A 27,355-nucleotide genomic window follows, 5' to 3' on the forward strand; every position below is an offset into this window, starting at 1 on the left:
TGATGTAACCAACCAAGTTTATTGTAGAAATCCTTGGAGACAAGACCTGGCCCCAGTTAGGATAAGGAATTTGGGACTAGAGAACCATTGTGAGATACACAGTTTGCCTTCACAGACTCAAAATAACTTCTGAACAAAATGATGATGGTATTGTATGCTCCATTCTCAGAAGAACCAGTGTTTGGGCAGTAATCCTGTTCTCCAAGTCCCTCCCACAACCGCCAGGGGAATAACAGTATATTCCGAGCATTAATCAAGCAAGCATATTGAGATTAGTCAGCCCAGAGGCACTCACATGGAGTATGCAAGAGTTGGAGTGCCAGGAAGCCCTCTGGGCACACACACTGACCGCCTGGCCCATTAGGCTGATTTCAGCAGGGCTAACCACTGCTCCCAACATGTTTCTGCACTCACAGAACACCCCCAACATCATCTAGATTGAATCTTCATAGAATGTCTTTGCCATGGCGTGAGCTACTTTCACCACCTTCTTCTCCTTGGCATCCGGGCCCATGTTGCTGCGGGCTACTTTGATCCAATACTGCTCCGTCCTGGACAGATAGTCTGCATGCTTCTCATCAGGCTGAACAGATGGGTGCTGCTCCTCTCCTAGTACACAACGGGAGGAAGAGAGAAAGAGAGGTCACATACAGCTAATGAAGGCAATCTGCTCTCCCATGTGTCAACTCAGCCAAGGCTATGCTTCAGCTTGTGTTTAAATGGAATAGCTTAAAAACCTATCAGGAGCCAAAGAAATTTCTCCTTTACTCCTTAAGAAGCATGCATTATGAAAACCTTGCTTTTGCTGGAAAACTGACCTGAATGCCAGCGAGGTCAGTGACACCAACTAGTACTGTATCTTACGTTAGTATGAAGAAAACATTCTTCTTCTTACCTCCTTCATCCTCACTATCCTCTTCAGAACTCTCTTCATCTTCTTCCCCTCCTTCTGCACCTTCCATATCCTCCTCCTCTTCATCTGACTCTGACTCCTCCAGCCATTCTTGTGTTTCTTTAGTAAGAAGAAGAAATAAGTTGGGGACAATAGGGAGAGATCTAACACAGACAGGAAGAAGCGAACAGCACAGAACAGTTGTGGAAGATAAGTGGTAAGAGTCAAGTCTTCTCCCAGCTCCAAAATTATGAGTAAAACTCCTTCCTTTCTGCCCTTTATCCATTACACACATGCAGACCATGAGATTACACAGCAGAGTTAAGGTTAGAACCAGCCATCAGTGAACAAAGATGGTCTGTTTACATGCCTTCATTTTTGAAGCAGACAAACTAGAGTTCATACTCTACAGCCATTACAAAGCTCTGGACAAGACAGGCTTTTGTGGTGCTAGAGACTACAAGACACTGCATACCACATACTTTCAAGCTATTTCCTGTCCAGGAATAAAATAAAGCACTGCTGGAAACAACATCCCAGCCTTTGCTACAATAAAATCACGCAGACCCCCTACCACCAGAGCTTACTTGGGTCCATCTCCACCAGCACTTTCCACTCTTCCATCTTGTGCAGGTCGATACTGTAGAGGTCACTGAGGGTGAACTGGCGATCGCCCACCTCAAACATTCCTCCATACACATACAGAACCCCATGCTTCACTGCCAGCATGGCGTTTGAACGTGGGCATGGTTCCACTTGCGGGCTCAAGGCTGCATCTTCCTCCTCCTCCTCCGATTCGGACCTCTCCTTCTCATCTGCAGGCCCAGAGATCACCTGTTTGATTGTCATGACAGTTCCATCTTCTGCCACCACCTCTTTGACTATCTCCACCGGGCCTCGTGGGGCTTGCTTCTCTACCTCATCATCTCCACCATCTGTCTCAGCTCGTCTGCCACGTCTTCGCTTCCTCTTCTCTGACCTTGATACCTGTTAATAAGAACAAGGAGCAGAGGCAGACTGCGTGTGAACTGGGTGTAGCTAATAGCACAGAGCAGTTAATGCAATACTACAGATGCTGCTGTGAGGGAATGGGGAGAATTCAATTATTTTTCACTAGAATTGTAAGTCTTGGATGATAGCTACAACCTCCTACTAAGCATGAACTTCTACCAGCCGTAAAGCAGGCAGCAGTGAAACCTCTGGAGAACCTACAGCATGGAGTTGCCACATCTATTAATGGCAGAACTGCTGGGGAGAGGGAAGACAGCTCTCTTGCTCTGTATCTTGCAGATGTACACACACACACAGTCCACTGGACTCTGACATGAGCAGAAGTAAATAACCCATCATTTTGTGAAATCAAAACAATTGCTGGGTGCTAGATTACAGCGCATTATCAGGAAGCACTCCAGGTCTTCAAAGCATTGTGTAAAAAGGATAGGAAACAGACTGCTAGGAAGGCAGAAGCAAACACCTGAGTGGATGTTTGCCTGTTATTACGTGATTGACATCTCTTTTTTGAGGACGCAGCAAGAAACAGTAGGGATGAAAAGAAAGAAGGTCATTTGCACCTTGCTTCCTCCTTGAGAGTGGTTCAAACAAAGCCAAAGATCTGAGGGCCGCATTTCTGAATTTCTCATGAGCCAAGGGTCAATACTTCATCCCTTCTGGCAGGTCATCGACAATGGAGAAAAGAGGGAGGCTATTTTATCCCAATACAACACAAGACCTTTTCACAATAGCTGTTACTGAACTAGCTCACATCAGACTTAGACTGGAGCCAGCCTCTAGTAAAACACCAGAATTGTTTTCATGCTGCTTTGCTTCATTTTGCATTACACAACAACAGGGCACATGCAGACTGACTCTCAAAGGAAGAGGACTGCTTCCTGATCCGTATTCTTAGTGCATATGCAGCCATTGGGGCTCAGAGGTTTCCTCTCTCCTCAGGTGACAGTCTGCATCACACAGTGAAAGCAGGGCATGGAAAATACAAGGGGCTATGTGGAGAGGAAGGAGAAGGGCAGCATAACGTCAGAGAATTCAATCTGGAAACAAAAACCTGCTAAGCTGCACATCCCCAACTTCATCCTTACACCTTTTCCCATCTCCACAGCCAATCAGACACAGATGAAAGCAGCGAACAGACCTGGTGGTTCAGCCTTGAAATAGAGGCTTTGCCCACACTTTCAAAACGAGGCCAGAAAAGGTTGAGACAAAGGAGATCAAGGAGAATGAACTGAAGACAATTGTGTAGTTCTTAAACAAGACCTTTAGCTGTCCAGGAAACCAACGGTTTTTCCCAATATCGTAGAAATAAATATCATTGAAGAAGTCCCCTTCAATGCTCTCTTCCTCTTCCTCATCGTGCACTCCTCCAAACAGCAGGGAGCGGTTATTGGGACCAATTGCCACAGAGAAGCCAGACCTGGGAGTGGGTTTCACTCCGGATGGGTTGAGTCGGCTCCATACCCACTTATCTGGTAACGGATAAAAACAGACAGAATTATCAGTAAAAGAGAATCATGATGATTTTTACATCTTCCAAGACCCTTCAGTTCTCCAGCAATCTTTTCAAGCATCACAACAATCCATTTTAGACATACTCAAAAACTGCACTGCTCGTGTTCAACAATCATGTAAATCAGAACCACTTGCATTTCCACTTCAATCACCCAAGTAATCCACACACTTCCTTCTACCCTTAGAAAGCAGCTGTGTTTCCAACAAAAGCAAATGAAGAAAGCTGTCTGCAGGGTATGCCTTCTGGAGCAAGGGGCCTCATGAAAGGTACGTAACCTTTACAGGAAGCTGGAGTTCAAACCAGGATTGATTATAGCCCAGGATACCAAGGAAAGGTACTCTGGTTACCCCACAGGATCCATACGACTTCAATTCTCTCCACGTGAACTTCCTACTTCAGTATCTTCTCTGCCATTTTGCACCACCGCCTTAACCCCAAGAACAGCCACAGTTTATTTTAAGGAGACCCAAATGTTAAAAAAAAAAAGTTATAATAATAAATTACCCAGGAGAGAGAGAAAGCTTGTGCTCCAAGCCCTCTGCTTTCACTCCATTCCTTTCCTTTACTACAGATTCAGAGCAAATCCCTAAAATGCAGGCTGGCAGAAGCATGTGCACTGGCTAGGCACTGTGTTTCTGAAGGAACCACAATTTCAAAAAGATAAGCTATAAATAGGACATAAAGCAAGCAGGATCTGCAACTCAGACAATACATGACCAACCTTCCTCCCCAAATCCCACTTTAAGATGGTTAGGTTTAAAGAAATGTCACTATTTCAACGTTTTGGAAAATCTGCTCAAGGAAGATCGTCCTGCTCCTTAAGCCAAGGACAAAATTCTCTCTCCTAAGGAAAATGATGGAATTCCTATTTCTGAGTGTATTCACAGATAGATGGGGAAAAAAACCAAAAACAACAAAAACCAGTCAACCAAAGCCCATTCCTGGTAATATCCCTGCACTGAGTGATCTCCTGAGATCACACCCCCACTTTCTCTCCTAATAGTTTATAGATGACCCACCACTACTAAAAACAGCTTCTTGAAAACAGGAATGTCCAGTGTGGGAAGTTCTGAAATCCCAACAATTTTCTGTTGTGAAACAGAAGAGCAATGATCAAAACGTCCCAGGGAACAGCAATTTCAAAATGTTGTTTTAATTCCCTCCTACATACAAACCCCCAAAAAATCCCTAGAACATCTTTTCTGGTAATTTTTATGGAACTCCCTGTGCAGGTCAGAACTTCTCACACAGTTATGCAAGAAGCCTGGAGACCCTCCAGTCCAACTCAGACTATTTCAAGGCCATCTGGAAAACATCAACGTAAATAATGCTGATTCTCCAGCAGAAAGCTCCTCCCAGCACTCCTCCATTAGCTCTTCATGAAGTTTCTCACATAGCTCCAGTTCTTCACCTGTTTCACAGAGCTACTTTCATCAGCTCTGTAATCAAGTCACCTGGACATGGGAACCATTACTCCCAACACCCTTCATCCCACCACTAAGCTTTGGTTAGCAGAGATGACATGGCCTCATCTTCTCAGGCCTTAAAATGGACAGGGAGAAAAAGAAGAGGTGAGTGCCCTATGGACTGTTCCCATTTTCTCCTACACAACACAGCAGCGGGAGTGTTGCCTGTATACATGATAGCCCATCTTCTTTCTCCAATACCCAAGTGAAAAAGTAGGACACAACTTCTCTCATATCTCTCAGCAGCTGCCATTCCTTCACTCTAGAATTTCTTTTCAAGCTAGAGTCACAGTATACAAATGCACTTAACTACTCCTGGGAAAGAAGAAATATTTAAATCAACTTATCTGCTGTGTTTAGCCCCAAAGCAAAAGCTGGGGCACAGTGCTCATCCTTAAAAGGGAAATTTTGTTCTGAGCTTGGATTTTTTTTGGTTTCTTATTCAAAGGAAGAGAGAGGATCACAGCCCTGCAGCACTGCTTCCAGCACAGCCCCCTAGCTGTAGCAGTGGCTTACCTTCCTCCTTGCCTGAGCCTTCAGTCTTCAGCAGGAACATGTCTGTATGCAGGGTGCCTTTGTCAACATCTTTCTTAACTCTCTGCAAAGAAAGGAAAGACAGGGATGCTTGGTGAAACACTTTCAATGGCCAAAACGCAGGAGGCCCAACTCTTCAAGGCCTAGAAAGTCACTCACATCAGAACATGCCATTCTGAACTCTCAACCCCACAGATAAGCCTAATCGCTGCTTGAGTCTGGACGTTACCGTGCTGAAAAAGCAAACACTGTGATCGGGGCAAGGAGAAACCACCAGGCACTTCACAACTGCAGTGCTGAAAGCAGGGCCATTTTCTACAGCAAACAGCAAATCCAGAGGGAATGGAGGCAGCCAGAAGGGACAAATGGAGGCTGGTGTCTTGTGATTCTCAAGCACGCCTCACACTGTCCCATCCTACAAGTGAGCAGTGGGAGACGTGTAATAAACCACAAGCAACTTCTGCCTGCAACAACCAGAGCCTCCCTCTGCTCTCCAGGCTGCCACACAGACCGTGGGACCGGTGGGCTCCTGAAGACTGCAGGATGCAATCAATGCAAGGGCAGAGATCTGGGCACTCATAGAAGAGAAATCAATTGGCACAAGGGATTAAAACCGATCATTTTGCAAGAAAGGAAGGATGGGCAGCACCAAGGAAACAGGAGAGCCAAGATTCTGCCTTTTACTGTGCCACAGACAGCATCAGGTGCTCTCTAGGGAGCAATTTAACATCTGTGCCTCTGCTCCTCTAGCTGTAAAAGAGAGCAGACACCCGCTCCACCAAAGTGGCACACTGTAACTTCCAACAGTGCTTGCAAGGCCCTCTGGGATGCTGTCCTTAAACGCTGAGCACACTGCCTATGCTTTATCATCTGCACAGCACAAGTTTAAGTACAGGTCTGCGTCTAGCACAGACTCTCAATCCCTGCCACCCCCAATATCCACCCCAATGCAACAGAAGCAGAGCCCTCTCTGCCCCACAGTCTGACTGCAGGTGTCATTAGTAGCATTTGAGGCATCACTTAAAAATCAGTTTTCCCTCCCGAACAGAAACAGAAGCCTCACTTTAACCCCCTGCTACAGGCAACTGCAAGACACCAGCAAAAGCAGCAGCAGGTCTCAGCTGAAGTAATTAAATACATTATTTTAAATGCAATTTTCCCTTTCTCCTTTCACTGTAAGCCCCTGTACTCACAGCAACACGCAATATTTGAAAGGAGCACTATGCAACACCAGGAGGCCTTTTAGTAATGTCCACAATCCACCCATCCTCCAAAAAGAGCTCTGGCTTCCTTGTAATTCCCTTCCTCCTGGGGGCAGTGGCATTGCTCCAGGCAGCAGAAGCTGGCATGAGCTGGCAGGGTTGAGCCCAGTGCTTGGGAAGGAGTAGGGCTTGGGTGCATGCCACAGTGCCTTCTTCTTGTTCCATATCCATACTCAACCCTGTGCCTTGTACTTAGTAGGTTTTGCTATTGCACGGCTCAGTACTCAGTTCTCAGGAATGATATTTGATTCTTAGAAAGGCAGAGAAGGAAGGGGAATAAAGCACATTTGAGGCATTGCACAACAACACTTTTAACTTGGATGTTGATGTTGAGAAGCTCCAGGGAAAGCTGATAATGAAGTGCTGGAAGAAACAGGAGAATGCTGTTCAAAGAGCAGCAAAAAGGAAAGGGAAGCTTCAGTCAACTCAGAGACCAGGGTCTGCCCTAGGAAATGTTAGTCTGGGGCTGTAGATCTTGCGTGTTCTTGCTCTTCACTTGCATCTAGGCATTCCAACCAGCACACTGAAAGACACTCTCTCCCAGACAGGCTGTTGAAGCTGGAGGTATCCTCTTCTGCACAACCACTTAATGAAGTCAGCATCTGCACTATTCTACCCACTGTTCTTGAGCAGCAGAACGTCAGGCACACTGGGGACAGAAAGCCTGCAGGAACAAGCAGCAGTGATAGGCCTATCTTCTGAAGAAGAACATGCACAGAGATGGCTTCTTCTGCCACTGCCAGTTCTCTAGCACATGGAAAAAAAGCAAGTCAAGTTTTTGCATTGGTCAGTAGTTCTGATACATAGCTAGAGGAGCTCTGGTAACAGAGACACAGTTGGAGGGGCTGGGAGCTGCCCACTTTGAGCAGAACAGATTGCCAAGGCGAGAAATGCTTTCTAGGAACAGTGCTCCAAGTACTGAGCACACCAATTCCATGGTAGTGGTAGAGCACACATTGTGGGAGCTACACCAGCAGCTCTCAAGTTTAAAGGGCTATGAGTCACTGCACAGAGCAAATAACATTCTGCAGCCATGTCACACTTTGCTGTCTCTGTCACAGAAGTCTAGAGCAGCAGAACTCACCAGCAAGCTATGGATGGCTGAGCTACAGCAGCCTTTTTATTCTCTCCCTCGCTTCAAACACCCTCTGAGCTGCAACTAAGCAAAGAGCTGTCAGGGATGGATGGACAGAGGAGAGGAATGGGGAGAGAGATGGGCACAGGGCTTGAACACAGACCAGTGGCTGCAAAGTGAATATCTGATAATGAGAATGGAAAGGGGGTTTATTTTGTTTCCAATCCCAGGTAGGCTGCAGTTTGTACTTAAATGTTAGGCACACCACATTCTTATGTGTAGGGGACACACGGGCTGAAAGGTACAGAAGCACAGCTGTCAAGCATAGTAAGATGAGCACTGTCTGCATGAAAAGAAGGGAAACAACATATACTGAGAGAGCAGTTGGCTTCACCATCGTGCAGGCTGGGCAGAATAACTGCTTTATTTTTCTCCCGAAAACTACGCAGGCTCCCTGTAGTAAACATTACGTGTGCAACATGTCAAAGCTGCTTGGGCTAAGAAAGCAACTCCAATGAGCTGGAGTGAGAGTTAGTTATTTGTTGTCAGAGATGCTTGCTTTCCCCACTCGCACTGGCTCAAAAGCAGACACTTCAGTAGTAAGCAGCACACTGCTGCTAGAGAGGCCAACTCCCCCAGCCCAGGACACTCATCTGCCCACAAGAGCCTCCTGTCCCTTCACTGTCCCTCTTGCTTTCAAGCACAAAACTGCCTTGGATATCCTCTACCTCCAGCAACAGGCAGCAAGAAGCATGGTTATAGCTCTTCAAAGAGCAAGGCAACTGAAACAGAGAGAGGACTCCCTGTATATAACCTGCTAAACACAGCTAATAAAAGAGATCAACAGTGGCAAAATACAGCCAATTGACAGAAGGTCCTTAGCAAGCAGAACTGTAGAGGGAAGCTTTCCCACAAGACCAGCCTTCAGCCCTGCCACAAGCAATCTCCCAGCAGAATCCACTACAGGCAGAGCTCACTGCTAAAATAAGAAAAAAAATATATATATTAAAAAGAAAAAAAATACACCTTAGCCTACTTTGGCATCCAAAAGCCCTGCATACAGATAGTGCCAGAGCTCCCGTGGCTTGTGGACTGCTTCCACCCTCAAGGTAGAGCAGTGTTAGCCTCCAACACATCCTGGCTGCATTCGCTGTGTTGCCAGGCACAGTGTGCTCACGTTGCCTAGCAATAGAGAGGTTCTCATTGCTTCATACAGCCAAAAATGCAGCTTGCTGCAGCAAGCCCCTTTCCCAGCAAGCAAAACGGATGAAGACATCTTTAAGATCAGCAGGAAAGCAAGTCTGAGTGTCACAGGCTTCTGAGGTGTATTTAGGGAGCACTGACAAAATCTACAACAGCTTCTCCTGTAAGGAACCACAGTAGTTGTTTTTTATCATTTCTGGGTTGAAGATAAACCAGAAGAACAGAAGAACACCAATGTGCTAAGAATCACGTATTTTCAAGCGTGCTCTTGTTCAATTTGCACACTTGGGGTTGTAAAGTTCAAGTTTTCCATCTTCTCTGTTTGCATCCTGGATGCTCACTGCCTGAACTTAACATCCTAGAACAGCAAAATCTAGTGGCAAATGCATGCCTGGGTCCCAGGGTAACAGCCCTGGCTCTATCCACAAGTACTGGAATGCCTCAGACAAGCCACTTATCTTTCCTGCCTTTTTCCCCAGCCATGAAAAAGGCTCTTAGCCAAGTGACACCAAGGGAATTCAGCAACACACCCTGGACTGACAAACATTACTGAAAACTGACCCTCCATGCTCAGTTTGGCATGCAGATCAAGCAAACCAAAGCACCAAGCAAAGCTCTCTGCTTGAGACTGAGGATGGGCAGACTGAGCATGGAAACATCCATAGCTGCAGGCTGACAATGTTGCTCAGGCTTCATAAGGCCCTGACAGCCAGCTTAGTACACAAATGCCTACAATTCCACCCATTACTATGAATCTCCTGGGCTTACAGGCCTTTTTGTTTTGACAACGCATGTATATCTCACCACATAACGCCTCAAAGCAGATTTACAAGGGCTAAGGGCTCTACAGGATATAATGCATCAGAACTGCCCACCGCAGGGAAGCAGCCCTGCCACACCATAACTCTCCTCCAGCAGCCTGGCAGCCATACCCTGCCCTGGTACTCCTACACAGGAGTAGTCCTGACTTCTTCCCTTCTCTCCAAAGCACACACAAGCTTAGCAGCAGCTGTAGGAAGCAAAACTTTTCCACAGCATGCACGAAAATCAATCCTGCTTTTTGTTAGAAAGGAAATTAGAAGAGTCTACAGGACTTGGCAAATGGCGCTTTATTTGGACACCTGTCTGGTTTCATATCCACACGTCAAGTCCAAAAACATCTTCAGAATACTCCTGAATGTAGTATCTGCTTCTAACCAGAGACGAAGAACAGGTCTTCTCCTCTCCCTGCCGACTTCCAATTAAAGTATTGTTTCTTTCATCTTCCACCTCTTACTTCTCCCCAGAGTATCCCCGCCAATGGCTCCATGGGGAGGACACAAGCCAAACATTTTCTTCACATCTAAGTAAATCCAGAGAGATTCAGCTCCATAGTCAGTTACAAGCAAAGACATACTGAGAATTAGATAGCCAAGCATCAACTGCGTTTATTCCAGAAGTGTTAAACCTTGAACTAAATTTTCAGGATGATGCTGAAGTCTGTTGCTTTCGCATCCCAAGAAGAAAACTCTGCCTGCTGCTTTGCTCAGTTTGTAGCTTGGTTTCGTTATTCCTGCCCAAAAGTCCACCTGTGCTGCAGAAGGCAAGCAAAGCCTCTGACAGGAACAGCACGTCAGAGCAGCAGACTCAGCTCTCTGTGTTACAAAGGAAGTAGATTAATAACAAGAGTGCTTGTTTTAATCTAAGAGCTGTTCACCAAGCCAAAGAGGAACTGAATCCAGCTCTTATTCTTGCTCAGTACTCTGCATAAAGGCTGAGTGCTCATTTGTCACAGCAGAAGGCTGACGGCAGCTCTGCATTCCCCTATCCCTTCTACTTCATTTTTATTAGCTCAAAACAACCCAGAGCAGTGCAACAAAGCCTATCCTCATAAAGCAGAATAGACCTAACTGCAAAAACGTGTCAACTTCTATACTTCCAAGGGACTCAGCACGCACTTGAAACCCAGTTACTTTCAGTAGCCCTAAGAGAGCCACACCTAGTAAAGTGTGCAGGCTTCTCCCACTCTCAGGAGTGGTGGAACAGGAAGCAGACAAAGCCCTTTTGGGCAGAAAATGCCTCTGTACTGTTACTGCTATTTAATCAAATGCCTATCTGAGGAGTTAGAGCCCTCAGCGCAGGCCGTGAGGAGGCACAAATGCTTCTAAATATACAGACAGACAATTTTCTCTCCTCTTTCCATGCTTTTCTTCTTTGTTCGTTTATTCACATCAGAAGAACAAAGCGCCCTCCTCCCCCAGCGATGCACTGCTGGAAGCAATGCCTTTCCACTGAGACAGCAGCAGCAGGATCTGGGTCTTCAGTCTGCATTCACAACATTAAAAGCTTTTGCAGGAGCCTTTTGCTCAATGAAATATTTACTTCCTCCCACCCAGCATGGAGACAGGGATACTTGGTCAATAAGGACATATGGTCTAAAGGCCTATCTAGTATAAATTACCATGATTAACATAGCGAGAAGCAAAGCAGAGGAAGCCTGGTACTCATCAAGAGTCTACTTTGGCTTATTGAGTTTGCTAACAAGCACAGCTGCCTTAACCCTTTCCCCAGTGCAAGAAAATACAAGGCTCCTGGTAACTGCTGCTTTTAACCCACAAGTGCTGGAACATGGATGAGTGCTGACTAAGAATGCCTGAAGTTGGCAATAATGACAGCTGTTATCAAAAACTTCACTTCTCCCAGTTGCTTATTCATTCCTTCATAACATCACCTCCTTACATTGGATTAGATTAGCAGGGAAAATAGAACATTACTTTTAACAGAAATCAGATCCTTGATCAGGACACAACTGCACGAAGAAAGGGAAAAATCAGAAGACAAGAAGATAGATTTGGTAACAATACTGGCTCACAGCAGCCCGAACCATCCCATGTATGAACAAAACAAGGGCACAATTGCACAGTCATGTCAAGCACAACCACAGGCTAACATGCACTCCCATTGCTAGTGGGTTTTTTTTTTGACATCTGACAGCTGTCTGACATGCAGAAATATCAGACAGAGCAGCGGGCAGTTACACGATGAGATCACCAGATCTGCATTGGAGACAATGCTTGTTAAACAGAGCAGAGGGAAGTGGCAGATTACACATTTGAATTCTGCTCTCCTATTGCCTCCTCCAAGCAGACAAGACACACGACCCTGCAACTAACACAGGTCAAAGTAATCACTTAGGTGCTACTTACGTAATTTGAATATTAAATTTAACTTCCATTTTAGCCCTTTAGTTTTTCCATCAACTCTTCTGTTTGGAATTTGGGAAATGTTGCAGTGGCTTATCACAGCCTCTCCTACCTGTTTTGAGTAGCCTCCATAGATGACTATGCTGCCCTCAGGTGTGGTAGCCATTTGACATCCTGATCTTGGAGCAGGCCCAATTCCTGATGGAGCCAGCTTGCTCCATGTGAAGGAGTCCAAATTGAATGCATACACATCGTTGTAGTAGATGTAGTCTCTAAGGAGAGCAAATTGGAACATGACAGGTTTTGGTCACGGTCATCATTTAGGACAGAACAAGATACCATGAACCTCTGAAGAGGTGCAGTACCTTATTCAACTCCCTATATCTCTGATTTTTCTCCCTCTGTAGCCATGGCAACATAGAGATTTGTTCAGTTGAAGGTTACTACTTCAGAGCAACAATTATGCATTTAATGAAGCTCCTATATGCAAAACCTCTCTGGGTTCTTTCTGTTTTATTCCCATCTCATTCCATACATAACAGAACTTTCACCAACTCCTTCCAAGAAACACAACCCAAGCTGACTTAAACCAAAACACAAACAATCAAAACATATTAGTGCAATGTCTGTCTAGAGGGTGGGAATGAAAAATGTAAATATATACATATATACACACACTCTCTTCCTGCTAGCCAATTCACTGCTACTAGAAAGCGCGCCAGTGAAACTGCCAAACAGTTAGCCAAGTGTAGGGTAGGCTCTGCAAACTGTGCTGTGCTCCTGGGGACTGCAGTTATGCAGCTTAGCATCTCTGAGAAATCATATAGCTCAGCTCTCTTCAGCCCTCACCACAGAGAAGCTGTGACCTCATGTGGCATATGAGAGCCTACTGGGGAAGATGTTTCTAGGAAGAGAAGCCTCTTTGATGAGAGGCAGAGTCCAAACCTGACGTACTGAGCTTTAGCTATGAGGATGAGGAGCTACTTTAGTGATTATCTAAGTGGCAAAACCATTTCTCAAACAGTTAAGACTTGGGAAAAAAAAAATAGAAAAATCAAGATCACTTATCTTTCTAACATAGAAATAAATAATTTGTTCACAGTAGCACTACATAAAATCCTTGCCTTATAGCCCAGCTTTCAGTTGCTGGTGAAATTATGTTGTCTCAGTTACACAGGATTCAACAGCACCAGCTATCCTGCAATAACCCACCTCGTGCTCTCATGGAAACCTCCAAAGACCATCAGCTGTCTTTTACAAGCAACCATTCGATGCCCACTTCTTCCAGAGGGACCTCCTGGTGCTCTGAAAGACAAAGAAATTTCACTCATCAGCAAGCTTCCCATCCTACTGGGGGGTCAGCCCATTTTTACTGAAGTCATAAGGCAGCTGGACTGGCCGAGTTTAGCTTCTGTTCAGGCATGGGAAATCATAGGGAACTTTGTCAACATAGACGGATGCTTTTTTCCAGAACAGTACATGTGTTCTTCCCGTAATGCTTGGTATTGTAATGCTTGATATTTGCAGCACAGGCATTTTGCAATAACAGTTTTATTCCTAGTGATAAACCATACAGTCTAACAGTACCCAAGTCTTGAAGTCTTTTCTGCTATGACTCAGGAGGTAATTCTTCAGGAGAGTTTAATGAATAGCAGTTAACTCCCACAATTTCAAGAAAAGCACTCCAGACAGAGATGTTTACCCTAAGTAGCAGACAGAAGCCAGAAACTGGCTCAGATATCTACTCTCCTTCACTGTCGTAGGAAATCACCTATCCACTCTATCCTCACTCAACACCTGCAGCTAGGCTACACCATCAAACTTGATAAATTGCTCAGATTTCTTCAAGAACAAGAGATACAGTGGCAAAACAAGTTATCATTATTATCTTACTTATTAAAGGAGCAGCTACACATCACTGCTCTGCTCTTTTCAAGCCCCCATGACCTTTCAGTTAGGTGTGCCACTTCCACTTTCAAGAACAAGCAACAACACCCCATCTGTCGCATCCTAAAGCTTTGGGCAAAGCCAGGCAGCTGGCAACAACGTTCCTGCGAGGCAATGAAGATACACTTTCCATCTTGACCACCTGCAGTCACACCTTCATATGAGAGAGAACAAAGAGAACAACTCTCAAAACAAAGGCTGGTTCAGGGCAAACCACAGAGAAAACAAGAGCTTTGCACGTTCTCTGCCCCTTGGACTAATCTTTCACATTTTCAGCCTTGCTAAGGAGTCTCCCAAAGTGCACTGAACTCAGTAAGGCTTCTCAAGGAGGTACAGGCAGGTTGGATGGCCGCAGAATCAGGGCTTAAATAAATGAGAAACCTGCTCACCACTGAGAAAAAACAGCAAAATCTAAACCCACAACCTTACCTCTATGCTATAACTGGCAGTGGGTAGCTGTAAAGAGCAGCGATAGATTTCTGCAGAGAGAGAAAATGAGGGGCCTTACTCACCATCAGAAATAAAATCACACGCCAGCCATAACGAAGAACCCCAAGCAGAACAGCAGTGTTTGGGTAAGCCTGAATTAATATTGATTTCTTGGACTTCTTATAAGAACAGACAGTAGAATTTTCTAGGCACTTACTGGATTTTTAAGTACCATCCAGCAGAACATCACTTTTCATATTAACAATGATTTCAGACGTTGATGAGATCTTTTATAACAAAACTTTTATGTCATTATTCCAGAGGATGTCATCTTTTAAAAAATCTTGGGTTTTTTTTAATTTAAAAAAAAGGAATTAGACGGCAATGTTAACAATAAGATCTTGTTCTCAGTGAATACTTTCTGCCTTGCTTCTCAAACACATCTCCAACTCAAAAACCAATTCTGAGTGGTAAAACATTTATTCACTGATGCACGTGCTTTAATAAACAAGTTCCCACAAGTGCACAGTTAACTCTAAGTCACAACCACCACCACCCCAAATGGGGCCTGACCTGAATTCAGAGGAGTCCCACCGCACCAGCATCAATTGCTCTCGATTACAAGGCTGTTCTCCCCTTTTCTCTAGGATATGGATGCAAGCTACACGAGGTGATGCTAAAACACAGTAGCAGGAGGCCTCGTGCTGCGCCCCGTTGTGTCATCTCAGCTTTATCAACTTAAGCATTACTCACCATCCAGGAATCAGCTGCAACGGGCAGTTCGTAGCCTTTGATGGAAAGAGATGCCCTCTTAAACATGCAGTAAGTGCTCTTAGAAGGTATTTTTGCAGGGAGCAATTCATACAGCCCAGGGCTTGCTCCCCAGCCTGTAAGAATGCACAGCAGAGTCAAGCAGGAGTAGCAGCAGCTCCAGAAGGCATTTGCTGCTAGCCCAGAGCCTTGCTTCCCAGATGCAGGCTGTCTCCCTTTACCTGCATCGCTGCTCGTGGTCCAAAATAAACCATTTGGAAATGGTTTCACAGACGTTATGATTAATACACTACTTCATGGGGTTGACACCAGAAAGCAGACATGTGGGAGGGAGCTGTAAATTCTCCAGACTCTTTTTTAAAAATAGATTAACAGATAAGTCTGGATAAGAACTGGCTCTACACATGGAAGCATGCGTCTGATCTAAACTGCTCCATAAGGAATTTGCTGGTGCTTGTGGAGTTACTCTGGGACTTAAGAGTAATGTAACAGATCTGAATTCAGCCCCAGTTTTGAGAATTAATGACTTCCATGCTGCAGTATCTACAGACTGCAGGAGTGAGTTACTCTTTCATTCATTCCTTCACCCAGAGAAAGTTCAGAACAATCTCTGCAACCTCTCATTAGGAAAAAAAGTGATGATGCACACAACATCCCACCAAAGGGGCATTTCAGGATAACACACTTCTGTTCTGCAGTACACAAAGCAGCTGAAATCCAGGACTTGGGTGTTTGGTTTTGTATCTTACACTTGTAAATGCAAATGACAAGTGTTCTGTTCATCAGCACACAGAGATATAGCACCCGTGTGTTTGTGTAATTAATTCAGAGGTACGCAAGTGAATACAAAATTGCTACAAGGCACAAAACCCCCAAATCAAATCCTTTGCAAAGTCAATCAACAGTCATACGTCCGGATCTTCCTCTAGGAGAGAACAAGCTCAGAAGGTTCCTTTTTGTCTGTCATAGGAAGTCCGCTCAACAGCACACTAAAATGCCCTTCTTTAAGCACCAAAACACCTTTCTACCTTGTGCTGCAGGACCTGATCTTTCTGGTGACAGAGAGCACATGAACAAGAGCCATCGGTCAGAAACAAACCTACGCTGAAAGGCATCCTGCTCTGCAGCGACTGCTCCAGTTCTCCCCGTAAACAGCACTCAATATACACTTGTGAAACATTGCCCTGAAGTATTTATAGCACCATGTCTCACAAAACTGTGAAGTATCATTAGCATTCCAGTATTAAAGGGAGTTACGTAGGTTCAGAAGCAAGGCGAAGAACTGCACAGAGGGATCTGCCAGTTCCCAAGGACAGCCCCAATGTGTGACACCCCCCATTTCTCTTTGAGGGAGCATTCTGGGCCACACAGAGGTGAACAGGAATGCTCTCTCTAGGAAGGAACGAGGCAGTTAGGTTAAAATATTGCTTTGCTCTAAGGCAGAGTAACAAACCGTTCACACATTGGGGAAACCTCACACATCACACCCATAATAAGGTGGCCCCAGTAAGTCAAAGTCACTTCCTGGCATGTCATCCAACGAGCTGAGATTTGTTGCATTTGAGCCATCTTTGTGCAGGCAAAACGCAACCAAATAGAGCTGCTGTCAATTTTTAACTCTGCCAAGCTGACTGACATCACTGTGGCTCTGCATTAAGCAGTAATGGAGATCAATTTCCCCAGTAGCCTTTGCAGACACAGCACAGGGTAAGTTATTCAAGATATTCTCTTCAAAGTGTTTTATAGTCAAGCTTCTTATGGCACCAAGATGGTCCCTCACAGAAATCTGCAGGCCAGGAAGGACAACACAGCTGTCTGAAATCTAAGCTGTGAGGCTGGAATAACCAGACTTCTTAGAACTGCAAGTTCAGGTCAGAGTAGGGTCATTTTAGCCATTCAATCTACTAATTCCATTCTACAAACTCATTCCAACTCAATTGAAGCTGGGTGATCCATCCCAGGTGGAATGGAGACGGAAAGCTTGTCTCTCTCATCCAAGCATTTCTTAATAGAGTAACAAAATTACTGCTTTGGCTGCACTAAGATGACATCTCCCAGACCCAACTGAGTCTACTCAATAACACTCTGTCTCCCAAATGTTCATCAACAGGCATTTACTCAGGTAGCTGTTACCACACTGGACACATGCAATTACTGCTTTGCCTGCTATTTGGTAGCCTGTTCTATGCCAACAAGGCTACACAAGTTGCCTCATCCATTCCATCTTCACAAACATTTACCTTCCCAACACCAGTAACCCTTCAAGCTACCCACTGTCATCACTCATCCCAATCCAGATTTAGTGTTTGGCTCCAGACAGACATGAGAAGCCTGTATGGAACTGTATTAGGCAGCAGTGGGGTCCTTGATGATAAAAACAAATTGCTGAAGGAAGCACAATGCGATATGTGTTACAATCATAAAGAAGTACAAAAACATTCCTCATAAAACTCAACAATCATCACTGTCCTTTCTTTCTTCTTCCCCTTCCAAGCAGACTGTCATCGTGATGCCATATGGAAACACAAAGAGGCAGCAGAAACCTGATTTTCACACTCAGCCAAGTTAGCATTAAAACCAAGACATCTCCTCACAGCCTCCTACACCAGACGCCTAATTAATGTAGCTCTTGGAGCTCTGCCCAAGGATGAGGAGGAGATGCACTTTGTTTTATTTGAACACTGGGACCAGGGCACAGGTGTTTTCAAAATACAGCAAGGCAAGAAGACAGATGTCCGCCCAAATACCTCAGAAAACTCAAATGGAGTTGATCCTGCATGGGGTAGAGAAAGAGGAACAGTAGTCTCCCCAGAGCAAACTTTGGAAATGTTTACCCATTTACCTATGAAGAGAACAACAAAGCATCACAGCCTCCCCACGCATCCTTCTACTGTGTCACGGCTGCTGAAGTGACGTGGGATAACCCAGGGGTGGTGAGCAGCTCCAGGCAGCTGAAAAAGCAAAGCTCTGGGAACGTGCTTCTGCTTATCCGGAGAGCAGGAGCTCATCTGATCAATTTCTCCCTCCTCGCTAACCACATTAACCCATCACCAGCTTCCAACAAGTTTCTCTCACCATGGCTTAATCCACCTGGGGCCTGGGACTGCTGATGCTGCCCTGCATGCTGCAGCACATGCAAACATCATGCTCAGCTGCAGAGTGGGAGCAGGTGATCCTGCAGTACCAGTAAGACTCAGCATCCCCAAGGCTACTATACCACGAGGGATAAGATGCAGGATGAGTAAAGCCTTCTAACGACCAGATTTCCTCTTCCCAAGCAGGTTCGACATCGCAGCATTTGTTTTGGGAGTGGAAAACCCTAAATCAGCTCACAGCAATACATCTGCAAACCCACAAGAGAACAATCTGCACCAGCACTGGTGGAACTAACGAAGCCTCATCTGGGTTCTCTGATGGCTCACAAAAAACAATCTCCCGCCCTCGCTCTCCCTGCAGCTGGGATTAACATTGCTCTCTGGTGAGGATTTTTTCAACCAAGAGTTTGGTTGAAATGTCAACCCCTTCTCTCAGCAGAGACTCTATGGGTATCATCACTTCCTCTCCCCCGCCTGCTTTCATGAAACTAGAAGGGATGTAATGCATTTGAGTTCTATCCCCCTTTATGTGGCTGAGATTGAACAAGGGATTCAGAAGTTATTTTGGGGGAGCTGGGAGGGGTACAGTCACAGTCATTACGTCAGCTTCTGCCTAACAACAATAGGCAGATCTGCCTGCACAGTGACAGGTCTTTTTAATCCTTGCACCTCTTAAAGAGCCCTCTATCATTTTGCAGAGATTCCCTCACCCCCCCACTGCTCAAAGACAAGCAGAGCTCACTAGAGTAAACTCAGCTTCTTGTAACAAGACAAGCTGCAGCTGCTATTAGACTAACAATGCCAGGTCTGGAGCCAAGGATCACAGAGACAGACAGGAACCAGTCACTGAGGAACTGAGCAGATCTCCCCCAGCCTCCCAGAAGTACTCAAAAGGACCATCTCTGGACTCTCGCAGGGCTGATGACTGCCAGGATCCTGTGCTGTGAAGCATCCTTTTTACCCAGTGCATTCTGGACTCATAGGGACTATTTGCTCTTTGGCTCAGTATGATCCCCTACACCCATGCCAGAGTCCTTTCAGTGCTATATTAACAAAACTAAATCTCCAAATTCCCCCTCGTCAGGCAATATCAATGCTCCCATTTTGCAAAAGGGGGAAAAAAGGCAGACAGGCACAGTGAGTCACTGTGTGGCCTGAGGCGTGTGCCAAGGCAGAGCCAAGGTATCCATCTCTGCACAGCTCAGCCCTAAACCAGCCTCTCAATCACTGCACAAGAAAGGACAGACACCAACAACAGGCACCCGCACTTTGTAAGCAGGACAAGAATTGATTAGCCTGGGCACACTTAGGGCTTTCCCACCTGAAGCAAGGACACAGAGTTCCTGCCCAGGAGCTTGACAGATAAAAAGTAGATGAGCAAGTGTTCAAAAGCTGATGCTTTCCCCAGTAGCACCTTAAGAGTCTGGTGTGGAGAAGTTTCAGCACAGCCAAGGCTGTATTCTGGCTAAATGCTGTGGTCAAGACAATCCTGAAGCACAAAAGAAAGCCTGTGCCATAGTCAGAACCAAAGCCACACCTCCTGCCTCTCAGTTTACCAGCTGACCACCAGACTTTTTCTTTCTCTAATGTAAATATGAAGATGAGCAGAAAAAACTCAGAAGCCAAACATTAGCAGAAGACTTCAGGCCAGACCCACAGAATATTTTTAGGCGACTTTACTCCAGCTTCCATGGTTTTTGGCACCTACTTAACTTGATAGATCAGAATTACTGGCCTTTTATCCCAAGGAACCTTAAGGCAGCAGTAGTTATGCCAGTTATCAGGAGAGAACTCGTCTCTGTGGATAGATACCAATTGTCTTCTCAAGCAATGGTAAAACTGAATGAGATCTTTTGTACAGCACAGTCATGATACCAGGCTCAGATGGATCACAAATGGAGCAACAAGTAGTGTTTTAAAGTTGGATACCTACATCTGCCTTGGCTGGGAGGACACATGCTCGTTTCTTCAGTTACTAAGACCCAATACCTATGCTCTAAAAGCCATGCATTATACAAAATAGCCTTGACCTCGATGGTCTTGGACACATCCCTTGCTTCCTCTTTTTCCTGGAGGCTATCCTCTCCACTATTTCTACATGGGCATCTTCATAGCCAAGGAAGAGATGGGCAGACAGCTGGGAAATCACAGCACCACACCAGGAACCGAGTTCAGACCATGCTGACACAGTTCCTCATGAGGTTATTGTTACTGACTTGAGAACACAACACTTACTTGATCTGCTCCCAGGTCTTGCTGGCCAGATGCAGGACCCAGAGATCCTTGTAATGGTAGAACTGTTCCCCACTGGGAGATGCAAACTCTCCACCAAACACCCAGAGCTGCCCACCGGCTGTGGGAACCACTGCTGCCTGCCAGAGGAAAGAACAGGATCAAACAAGAGTGCAAAAGCCTGAGAAAGGACAACTTCATCAGTCAGATGTGCAGCTGCCTCCAAATAGCAGAAAGCAGACAAATTGCAGCAGCTGCTGCTGTACTGCTTGGCAAAAGAAGCTCTGTGGGGCTGAATGAAGGGGAATTTTAAACTTAAGCTGGTCACTGTGTAGCACACCTTCCCCACAGCAAAGTAAACCAATGAGCTGAGTACAAGTCCAAACCTGAAGATTTCCAAGACCTGAAAAGCATTACTGCTCTATATGATGAGAACAAAAACAAAGAAAAGAAACAATCACCAACAGAAGGAAGTGTGCAGTATTTGAACAAGAGAGGATTGTTACTGTCTTAAAGCAAGTAGCAGAAAAGAGAGCATTAAGGAAATTGTTTTACTATTTCTGCATGGAGCAGCACTGAAACACCCTGCTGTAACACAAGAGACTATTAGGAGGCAAGGAATGAAGAACACCAGGACTAAGCAGCAGAAGACAAGAATCCCAAAAATGAAACTAAGTGAATATACAGCTTTATTCCTTGGATGGGACCTATTGGGTGATTGCACTACATAAAAAAAAAATCTTTCATATCTTTTTTCCCCCCCCAAGATACCTTTCACAGATAAACACTGAGTTAACAATCTCTTCACAAGGGCTTCACTACCTGCCTATTTTTCCAGCAAACAGCAAAGACTTCCAGCACCAAACATGACAGCACTCTGACCCAAACCAGCCCATACACGCAGCGATTACACACATTAGAAATTATTGGGTGTGTTTACAAGTAGGAACTGTGGGAACATCAGGTTACCCAAACAAAAGGAAAAGAAAACCCACCCAATTTCTCCATAGGCATCAAGTGATTAGAAGTTTAAGTGAAGGGACAGACAACAGCCTGCCCATACTTGTATGCAACTTCGTGAAGAGCTGGCTTCAAATTCATCTCACAGACAAACTCTTTCCTCAAACAAAACTGACAACAGCCATCCATGGCTTTTCTCACTCCAGTCCTATTGAACTGATGTGGCAAAGCCAGCATAAGTCAGCGGGCCGTACATCAGAGACTACAGATGACAAACAAGAAGGAAAGCATGCACGTACAAACCCACAGACAAACTTCTATTCACCTTTAAGCTAACACGGAAAATGTGTTAAAAATAAGTCACAGGGAAGACAACAAACCATTCAGCTAAGGAGGCTGAACTGCCTCCTGTGTGACTGTGATTAATTATAAGACAGAAAACTTGTTGTTAAGGCACGGCTCCCCTGGTATGTCCCTCATTTTATTTCTGCTATAATCCAGTTGCCGCTCCCTGATGCGCAGCCTGCTTGCTCAGTTCAGACTGAGCTGCTAGACAGCCACCTGCTGGCTGCCAACACACAAACAGGCACCTCTCAACTCCACAGCCAGAAAGCAACCTCTTTATCACCTCAGTGGAAGGAGTACTTGAATTGCTGGCCTCCTTATGGAATTTGGCCTCTGAAATGATGATCAATTTTAAGCACTACAAGGTAGCTCAAGGATCGAGTCAAAGCTTTTGAGTTCAAGATAGCACACACACAGCTCAGAGCAAGGCTGGCATTTAGGCATAGTATAACAAGGGTACAGGAACCTAACCAGAGCATTGGATCTTACCAGGAAGCTCTAAAGAGCCTTGGCCACAGGGAGGAAAATAACATTCGCATCCTGTATGGCAGCTTTTGAAATGTATCAGTCACCCAGCCATTTGCTGCAACAGGTAAGATAATCTATCAGACAGCTGGTGAGGGCCAAAGACCTGCAAAAAATACAAGTCTCTGGTCCAGTTTCTGCGTGCAGGTATTCACACGAAGTAAACAGAAACAAACCCTTCAATACTGCAACCAGTCAGTGATGTTAATGACAGATACAAAGTCTAAGGAAGTGTAATGCTATATTGGGATGGAAAGTATCACGATAATAGCAGGGTGGCAAAGTCTTTGGCTGCAGCAAAAGAGAACGAGCCCAAATGCAGCAGCCACAGATGCAGAAATGAAGGAAAAAAAGCTGCTTACCTTCAGAAGGCCTAAGTTAAGCAAAGATCTCCAACAAGAGATACCCCTGTCTCCACTGCCAACCCTTAAATGGGGGCTGGGAAGGGGTAGATCATATCTCCACGCCTTCCAGTCACTCAGGTACACTGCACGTACCTGAGCTCCCCTCGGTTGGCCCTGCATCCCACCAGGTGCTCAATCACTGCTTCAAGCTGTGACTTAACATTTCCACTACAGGGAGTTTCACAATATCCCAGAGAAAGTTCAGACAACTTTGCTGTCTTTGCTGATGCTGAAGAAAAAACAATCCATCTACCAAGGAAAATAAATAAATAAATGAAATCCCAAGCCAAAGGCAGGGCACACAAAGTGCATCTGGCTGCACAGTTGGGTCAATCCTACATGCTAGCAAGGATATCTTACAGGGATGAGTCGTTGCTGGAGCAGTGGGTTCTGCAGCCACTAATCACACACAGCAACCCAGGCACCCAGAGCTATCTGGTCACATTCTAAGTTACATCCTGACCAACATTTTGAAAATCCAGAGCAAGCCTAGAATGGTTGAGCTGGTTCCCATACAATGCATCAAGATGACTAGTCCACCTAGACAAAAACAGCTTCCCCCATGAGTCCTCCTTGAGTTCTGCTGACACAACAGATACACCTCCAGTATTTCACTTCCCCTGTAACATTCCCAGACATCACTCAGGGATCAAAGAGCACCACCACCTTTTACAGGCTTCTGCAGACCCCCCCCCTTAGCACAAGAAGAAAGGTGACACTGTTGGCAGCCCATTACATTGAAAAATGCAGAGAAGCCAGAAACTCTTGGGGAAAAAAAAAAAAGTCAACTCCCATTCATTTTTAGCACAGCATCAGAACAATTCCAGCTGCTCCTCTGGCACCCTGCACCTCACCTGGTGAGCACAGCGCCTTGGGGGTGGGTTGGGAATCTCTACTTTAGTCCAGCTGTTTTTCCGGATGTTGTAAAGATACAGGTCATTATACAGGTACGTCTGTTACAGAGGAAAAGAAAGATACACATCAACACAGCTCTCCACAGGACAGGATTAGTCTACCCAAGCACAAGCACCACTCAAGGTAAGCTGTGAGTTTGGTTTTAAAGGTACACAGTACCAGCTTTCCATTTAGAGTCACAGAATGGTCGGGGTTGAAGGGAACTTAAAGACCAACCCCTCATCTCTTGGGCAGGGACGCCTTCCACTAAATCAGGTTACTCAAAGCCCCAGCCAACCTGGCCTTGAAAAGTGACAGCCTTGCAAAGCAACAGCTCACCAGCCTCCATCACACAGGGAAGGAGAAAAAGAACCTCTCCCACTAGACTGGTAGTCAACAATTATTCCAGTGTGAGCCTCTAGACTCAGCTGTTCTTTCCCAAACTCTTGTTTAAGCCTGTGACAGCTTGAGATTTCAGGACTTAAGCTAGAGCTTAACACAGATGTACAGGTTAATGCTGCCTGGAATGCTGCTCAACTGCGGAGATAGGAATAACTTCAGGTAGTGAAGCAAGCAGAATTAGTTTAGCACATCACATGGGATGATCCTCAGATTAAATACCATCGTCAGGCTTGAGTATTCAAGCTACAGCACACACAACTTCTCAAGGCTGGAATGACCAATTTGTTTCCAAAAGCACTGTAAGCACTTGCAACTTGCAAAAATTCAGTAAAGAGTGCCCACTTATTTGCTACTGTATGCATCCCCAAGGCAGGCAATGACTTGCCAGCTGCAAAACTGCAGAAACATTTTGTTTTGAAAGTTGAAAAATAGAGATTCTTCAACAGTTATCAAAAATGAGGGGCAGAGATGGCTACTATTAAGTCTGGAGAAATTATGAAGCCCTGAAATATTGATGCTGAGACAATCACTCTGACTTCTTAATGGGTTCTAGCATGTCTCCTTCCTGCCAACCGATCAGGCATAAGACAGTATCGTGGCAGAATTAAAAGGCTATTTTGCTCTCATTCGGGGACGAATGCATATTTTATGACTGCTGCTTTGAATCCTCGCTTCAAATGAGACTCGTGCAAATTACAGCATAAGGCAGGGGAAGGGCAGAATAAAGAAGAAAAAAAATGGAAGTATACATTACTTTTTGGCCATTGAAATATTCACCTCCAAAAAGGATCAATTCATCTTTCTCAGGGTGGGCAGACAGGGAGCCATTCAGCCTGCAAACGAGAGAGGGATGACCAAAACAGCAGATGTTAAAAGACTTCAGACACTGAGGCTGGTAGCCTTTTACCAAGCTACTACTAGCATTCTGACCTCTAGCCACAAAGGTCTCTCCATCAGCTGCCAAATTACTAGGCTCTGATATTCACCCCAGGGTGAAAAGCTCCCCAAAGAAATTAACTTCTGAAAAACTTCCAGCAAGATTAATGTGACACCGTCTGAAACCTTCTCCTATTTTAGGAGCACACGTTACACTGTCATTTAACATGCCTTCTGACGTGAGCTCTTGAATTTTAATGCTGATGTGCCAAGAACAGAAATTAGTTTTATGAGAGCACATAGCTATTGGTAGAACTAGGCTGCCTCATATCAACTTATCTGTGTCATTCTTCTGCACTCATCAACATTCACAACTCATCTACGTACCACCAAGGTGCTCTGCACCATCTGGAGACGGATTCCTAGCACTGCTGGAGGGGCACTAACTGACCACTGCAGCACCCTGGTGACATTAACAGTTGTACACTGATCTGTCCCTCCAAACAGAGGAAGAACATATTGCACAGAAGGGATTTTAACAAGCCACAGTAAAGAGATGCACAGAACGTAGCAACAGGTAGACCCCAAATGTCTTGGGACTCATGACACATCCTTTTGACTCAAGACCTTTCAGATTCCTCATCCAAGTTCAAAGGTTCATCTTAACTTTTATAAGCCCTTTAATTTAACCAATCTTTCTCTCCTTAGTTGTGCTGGTGAGATGATAAAAAGGGGGATTTTAAAGGAAAAAAAAATTTTTTTGGTTCTTTTTTTTAACCTGGGGATTCAATATATCAGGTATTTTCTAACTCCAGATATCAGTCAAGCCAATTATTATGCCTTCCACTCTCAGGAAATAACTTGGTATAAATTAATGTCATCAACAGCTGTATAAGTAATAGCCAAAGCCTTGCACAGTCTCTTACCTGGGTGAGGGAGGTGGGCAGGACGTCTCAATTACTTGAGTCTTTTTAGCATCTAAAGTCTGGAATTCAGCTATCAGCGCTTCAAGGTCCTCCTGAAAATAGAAACACAGTCCTGAGTTCCTCGATATGCACAGAACCACCTGCACACCACATGAAATCAGCATTCACAATCAGAATTTCCCCGTTTAAAAAAAAAATGCTTAAAAAATCTGCTTAGATACCACCTACAAGAGATGGATGCTGAGCACTTCCACATGTTTTAAAAATTGTTCCCCCACTAAAACCACGACAAGTTTGCTCACAAAAGGCCTAACAGGACGGCACACACAGTGTGTTGTTCAGTGCACACCTGCAACCCCTGCAGGAGAAAGAGTGCACAAATCAGCAAGGAAACGGAGATCGCATAAGCCCCAACTAAATTATGACCAAGTACACGCTATGCCCCAACCAGACCTTTGTCTGCAATGGAGAACTACCTGAACGGAACAGGAGGGAAACCTGCACCTAATTTTATCCCCCTCAAAGCTCTGTCAATTACTGTCTGCCTCCACAGAGCACAGATAGCAGGCTACACAGTGCCTCCTGCAGCCCCACGCTCACCACCTCCATCAGCCAACCCTTCATAGGACCACAGAATGGCTTGGGTCGGAAAGGACCACAATGCTCATCCAGTTCCAACCCCCTGCTATGTGCAGAGTCGCCAACCAGCAGCCCAGGCTGCCCACAGCCACATCCAGCCTGGCCTTGAATGCCTGCAGGGATGGGGCATCCATGACCTCCTTGGGCAACCTGTTCCAGTGCCTCACCACCCTCTAGGGGAAAACCTTCCTCCTAATATCCAATCTAAACCTCCCCTGTCTCAGTTTAAAACCATTCCCTTGTCCTATCACCATCCACCCTCACAAACATTCCGTTTATATCCTCCCTCCCAGCAGCTGAACGGTGGCAGCAGCTCTCCTTGCTCACGCTTCCCCTTCCTGGAGCCGCACACACGGCTGCAGCAGCACGCTGCAACCAGGGAAAGGTCCCAAACGTATGCACCAACTCTGCGGGATCGGCTTTCGTTTACTGTTAATTAAGGCCAGAAGAAAAGCACGGGGATACGGAAGAACACGTGCTCTCCTGGAGCCCTCCGCCGCCTCCCCTCACCTCCTCCTTCCTGGCCCTGCGGGACACCTTCCTCTCCATCTTCGCGGCCGTCTTCTCGGCCCCTTTCCCTTTCTTCTCCCTCTTCCCCTTCTTCCCCATGGCTGCAGGCCGCTCTAGGCCGCGGGACGCACCGCGCTATCCGCGCCGCCCTGCCCGCCTGGGGCGCACCGCGGGCCGGATGGAGCCCGTTCCGCAGCCCGATGCTGCAGGCCGCTGCCCGCCTCCTGCTCCAACAGCGCGGCCGCGGGTGCCCTCTGCAGGC

The 27,355-nt window shown here is 45.6% G+C and overlaps 1 protein-coding gene across 5 annotated transcripts; it reads right to left on the reverse strand.

The window, feature by feature from the left end:
- On the reverse strand, nucleotides 1-27,309 carry KLHDC4 (kelch domain containing 4). 5 transcript variants are annotated; one of them, XM_010718204.3, is made up of 13 exons: nucleotides 27,094-27,309; nucleotides 25,945-26,036; nucleotides 24,897-24,975; nucleotides 23,701-23,799; nucleotides 20,616-20,752; nucleotides 13,351-13,443; nucleotides 12,251-12,410; nucleotides 5,399-5,480; nucleotides 3,164-3,372; nucleotides 1,811-1,879; nucleotides 1,480-1,726; nucleotides 896-1,012; nucleotides 1-609 (listed from the first exon to the last, which is right to left on the reverse strand). In XM_010718204.3, the coding sequence occupies exons 1-13, from the start codon at nucleotides 27,190-27,192 to the stop codon at nucleotides 434-436; spliced, it is 1,659 nt and encodes a 552-aa protein (XP_010716506.1). In that variant the 5' UTR covers nucleotides 27,193-27,309; the 3' UTR covers nucleotides 1-433. The 5 variants fall into 5 exon arrangements, with proteins under 5 accessions (XP_010716506.1, XP_010716505.1, XP_031411326.1 ...); XM_010718203.3 differs by having other exon boundaries at nucleotides 1,480-1,879; nucleotides 27,094-27,308; XM_031555466.1 differs by lacking the exon at nucleotides 27,094-27,309 and adding an exon at nucleotides 22,407-22,548 and having other exon boundaries at nucleotides 1,480-1,879; nucleotides 24,920-24,975; nucleotides 25,945-25,963.
- Between the last annotated feature and the right edge of the window lie 46 nt (nucleotides 27,310-27,355).

This window comes from Meleagris gallopavo, chromosome 13, assembly GCF_000146605.3.
Source record: "Meleagris gallopavo isolate NT-WF06-2002-E0010 breed Aviagen turkey brand Nicholas breeding stock chromosome 13, Turkey_5.1, whole genome shotgun sequence".
NCBI classification, from domain to species: domain Eukaryota; kingdom Metazoa; phylum Chordata; class Aves; order Galliformes; family Phasianidae; genus Meleagris; species Meleagris gallopavo.

Coding starts and splice junctions, on each gene's coding strand:
- KLHDC4 (XM_010718203.3), bottom strand. CDS start 27,192: ATGGGGAAGAAGGGGAAGAGGGAGAAGAAAGGGAAAGGGGCCGAGAAG. Junction 3,373..5,398: donor AGGCTCAGGCAAGGAGGAAG/GTAAGCCACTGC, acceptor ATCCGTTACCAG/ATAAGTGGGTATGGAGCCGA. Junction 1,013..1,479: donor GCTGGTGGAGATGGACCCAA/GTAAGCTCTGGT, acceptor TTCTTACTAAAG/AAACACAAGAATGGCTGGAG.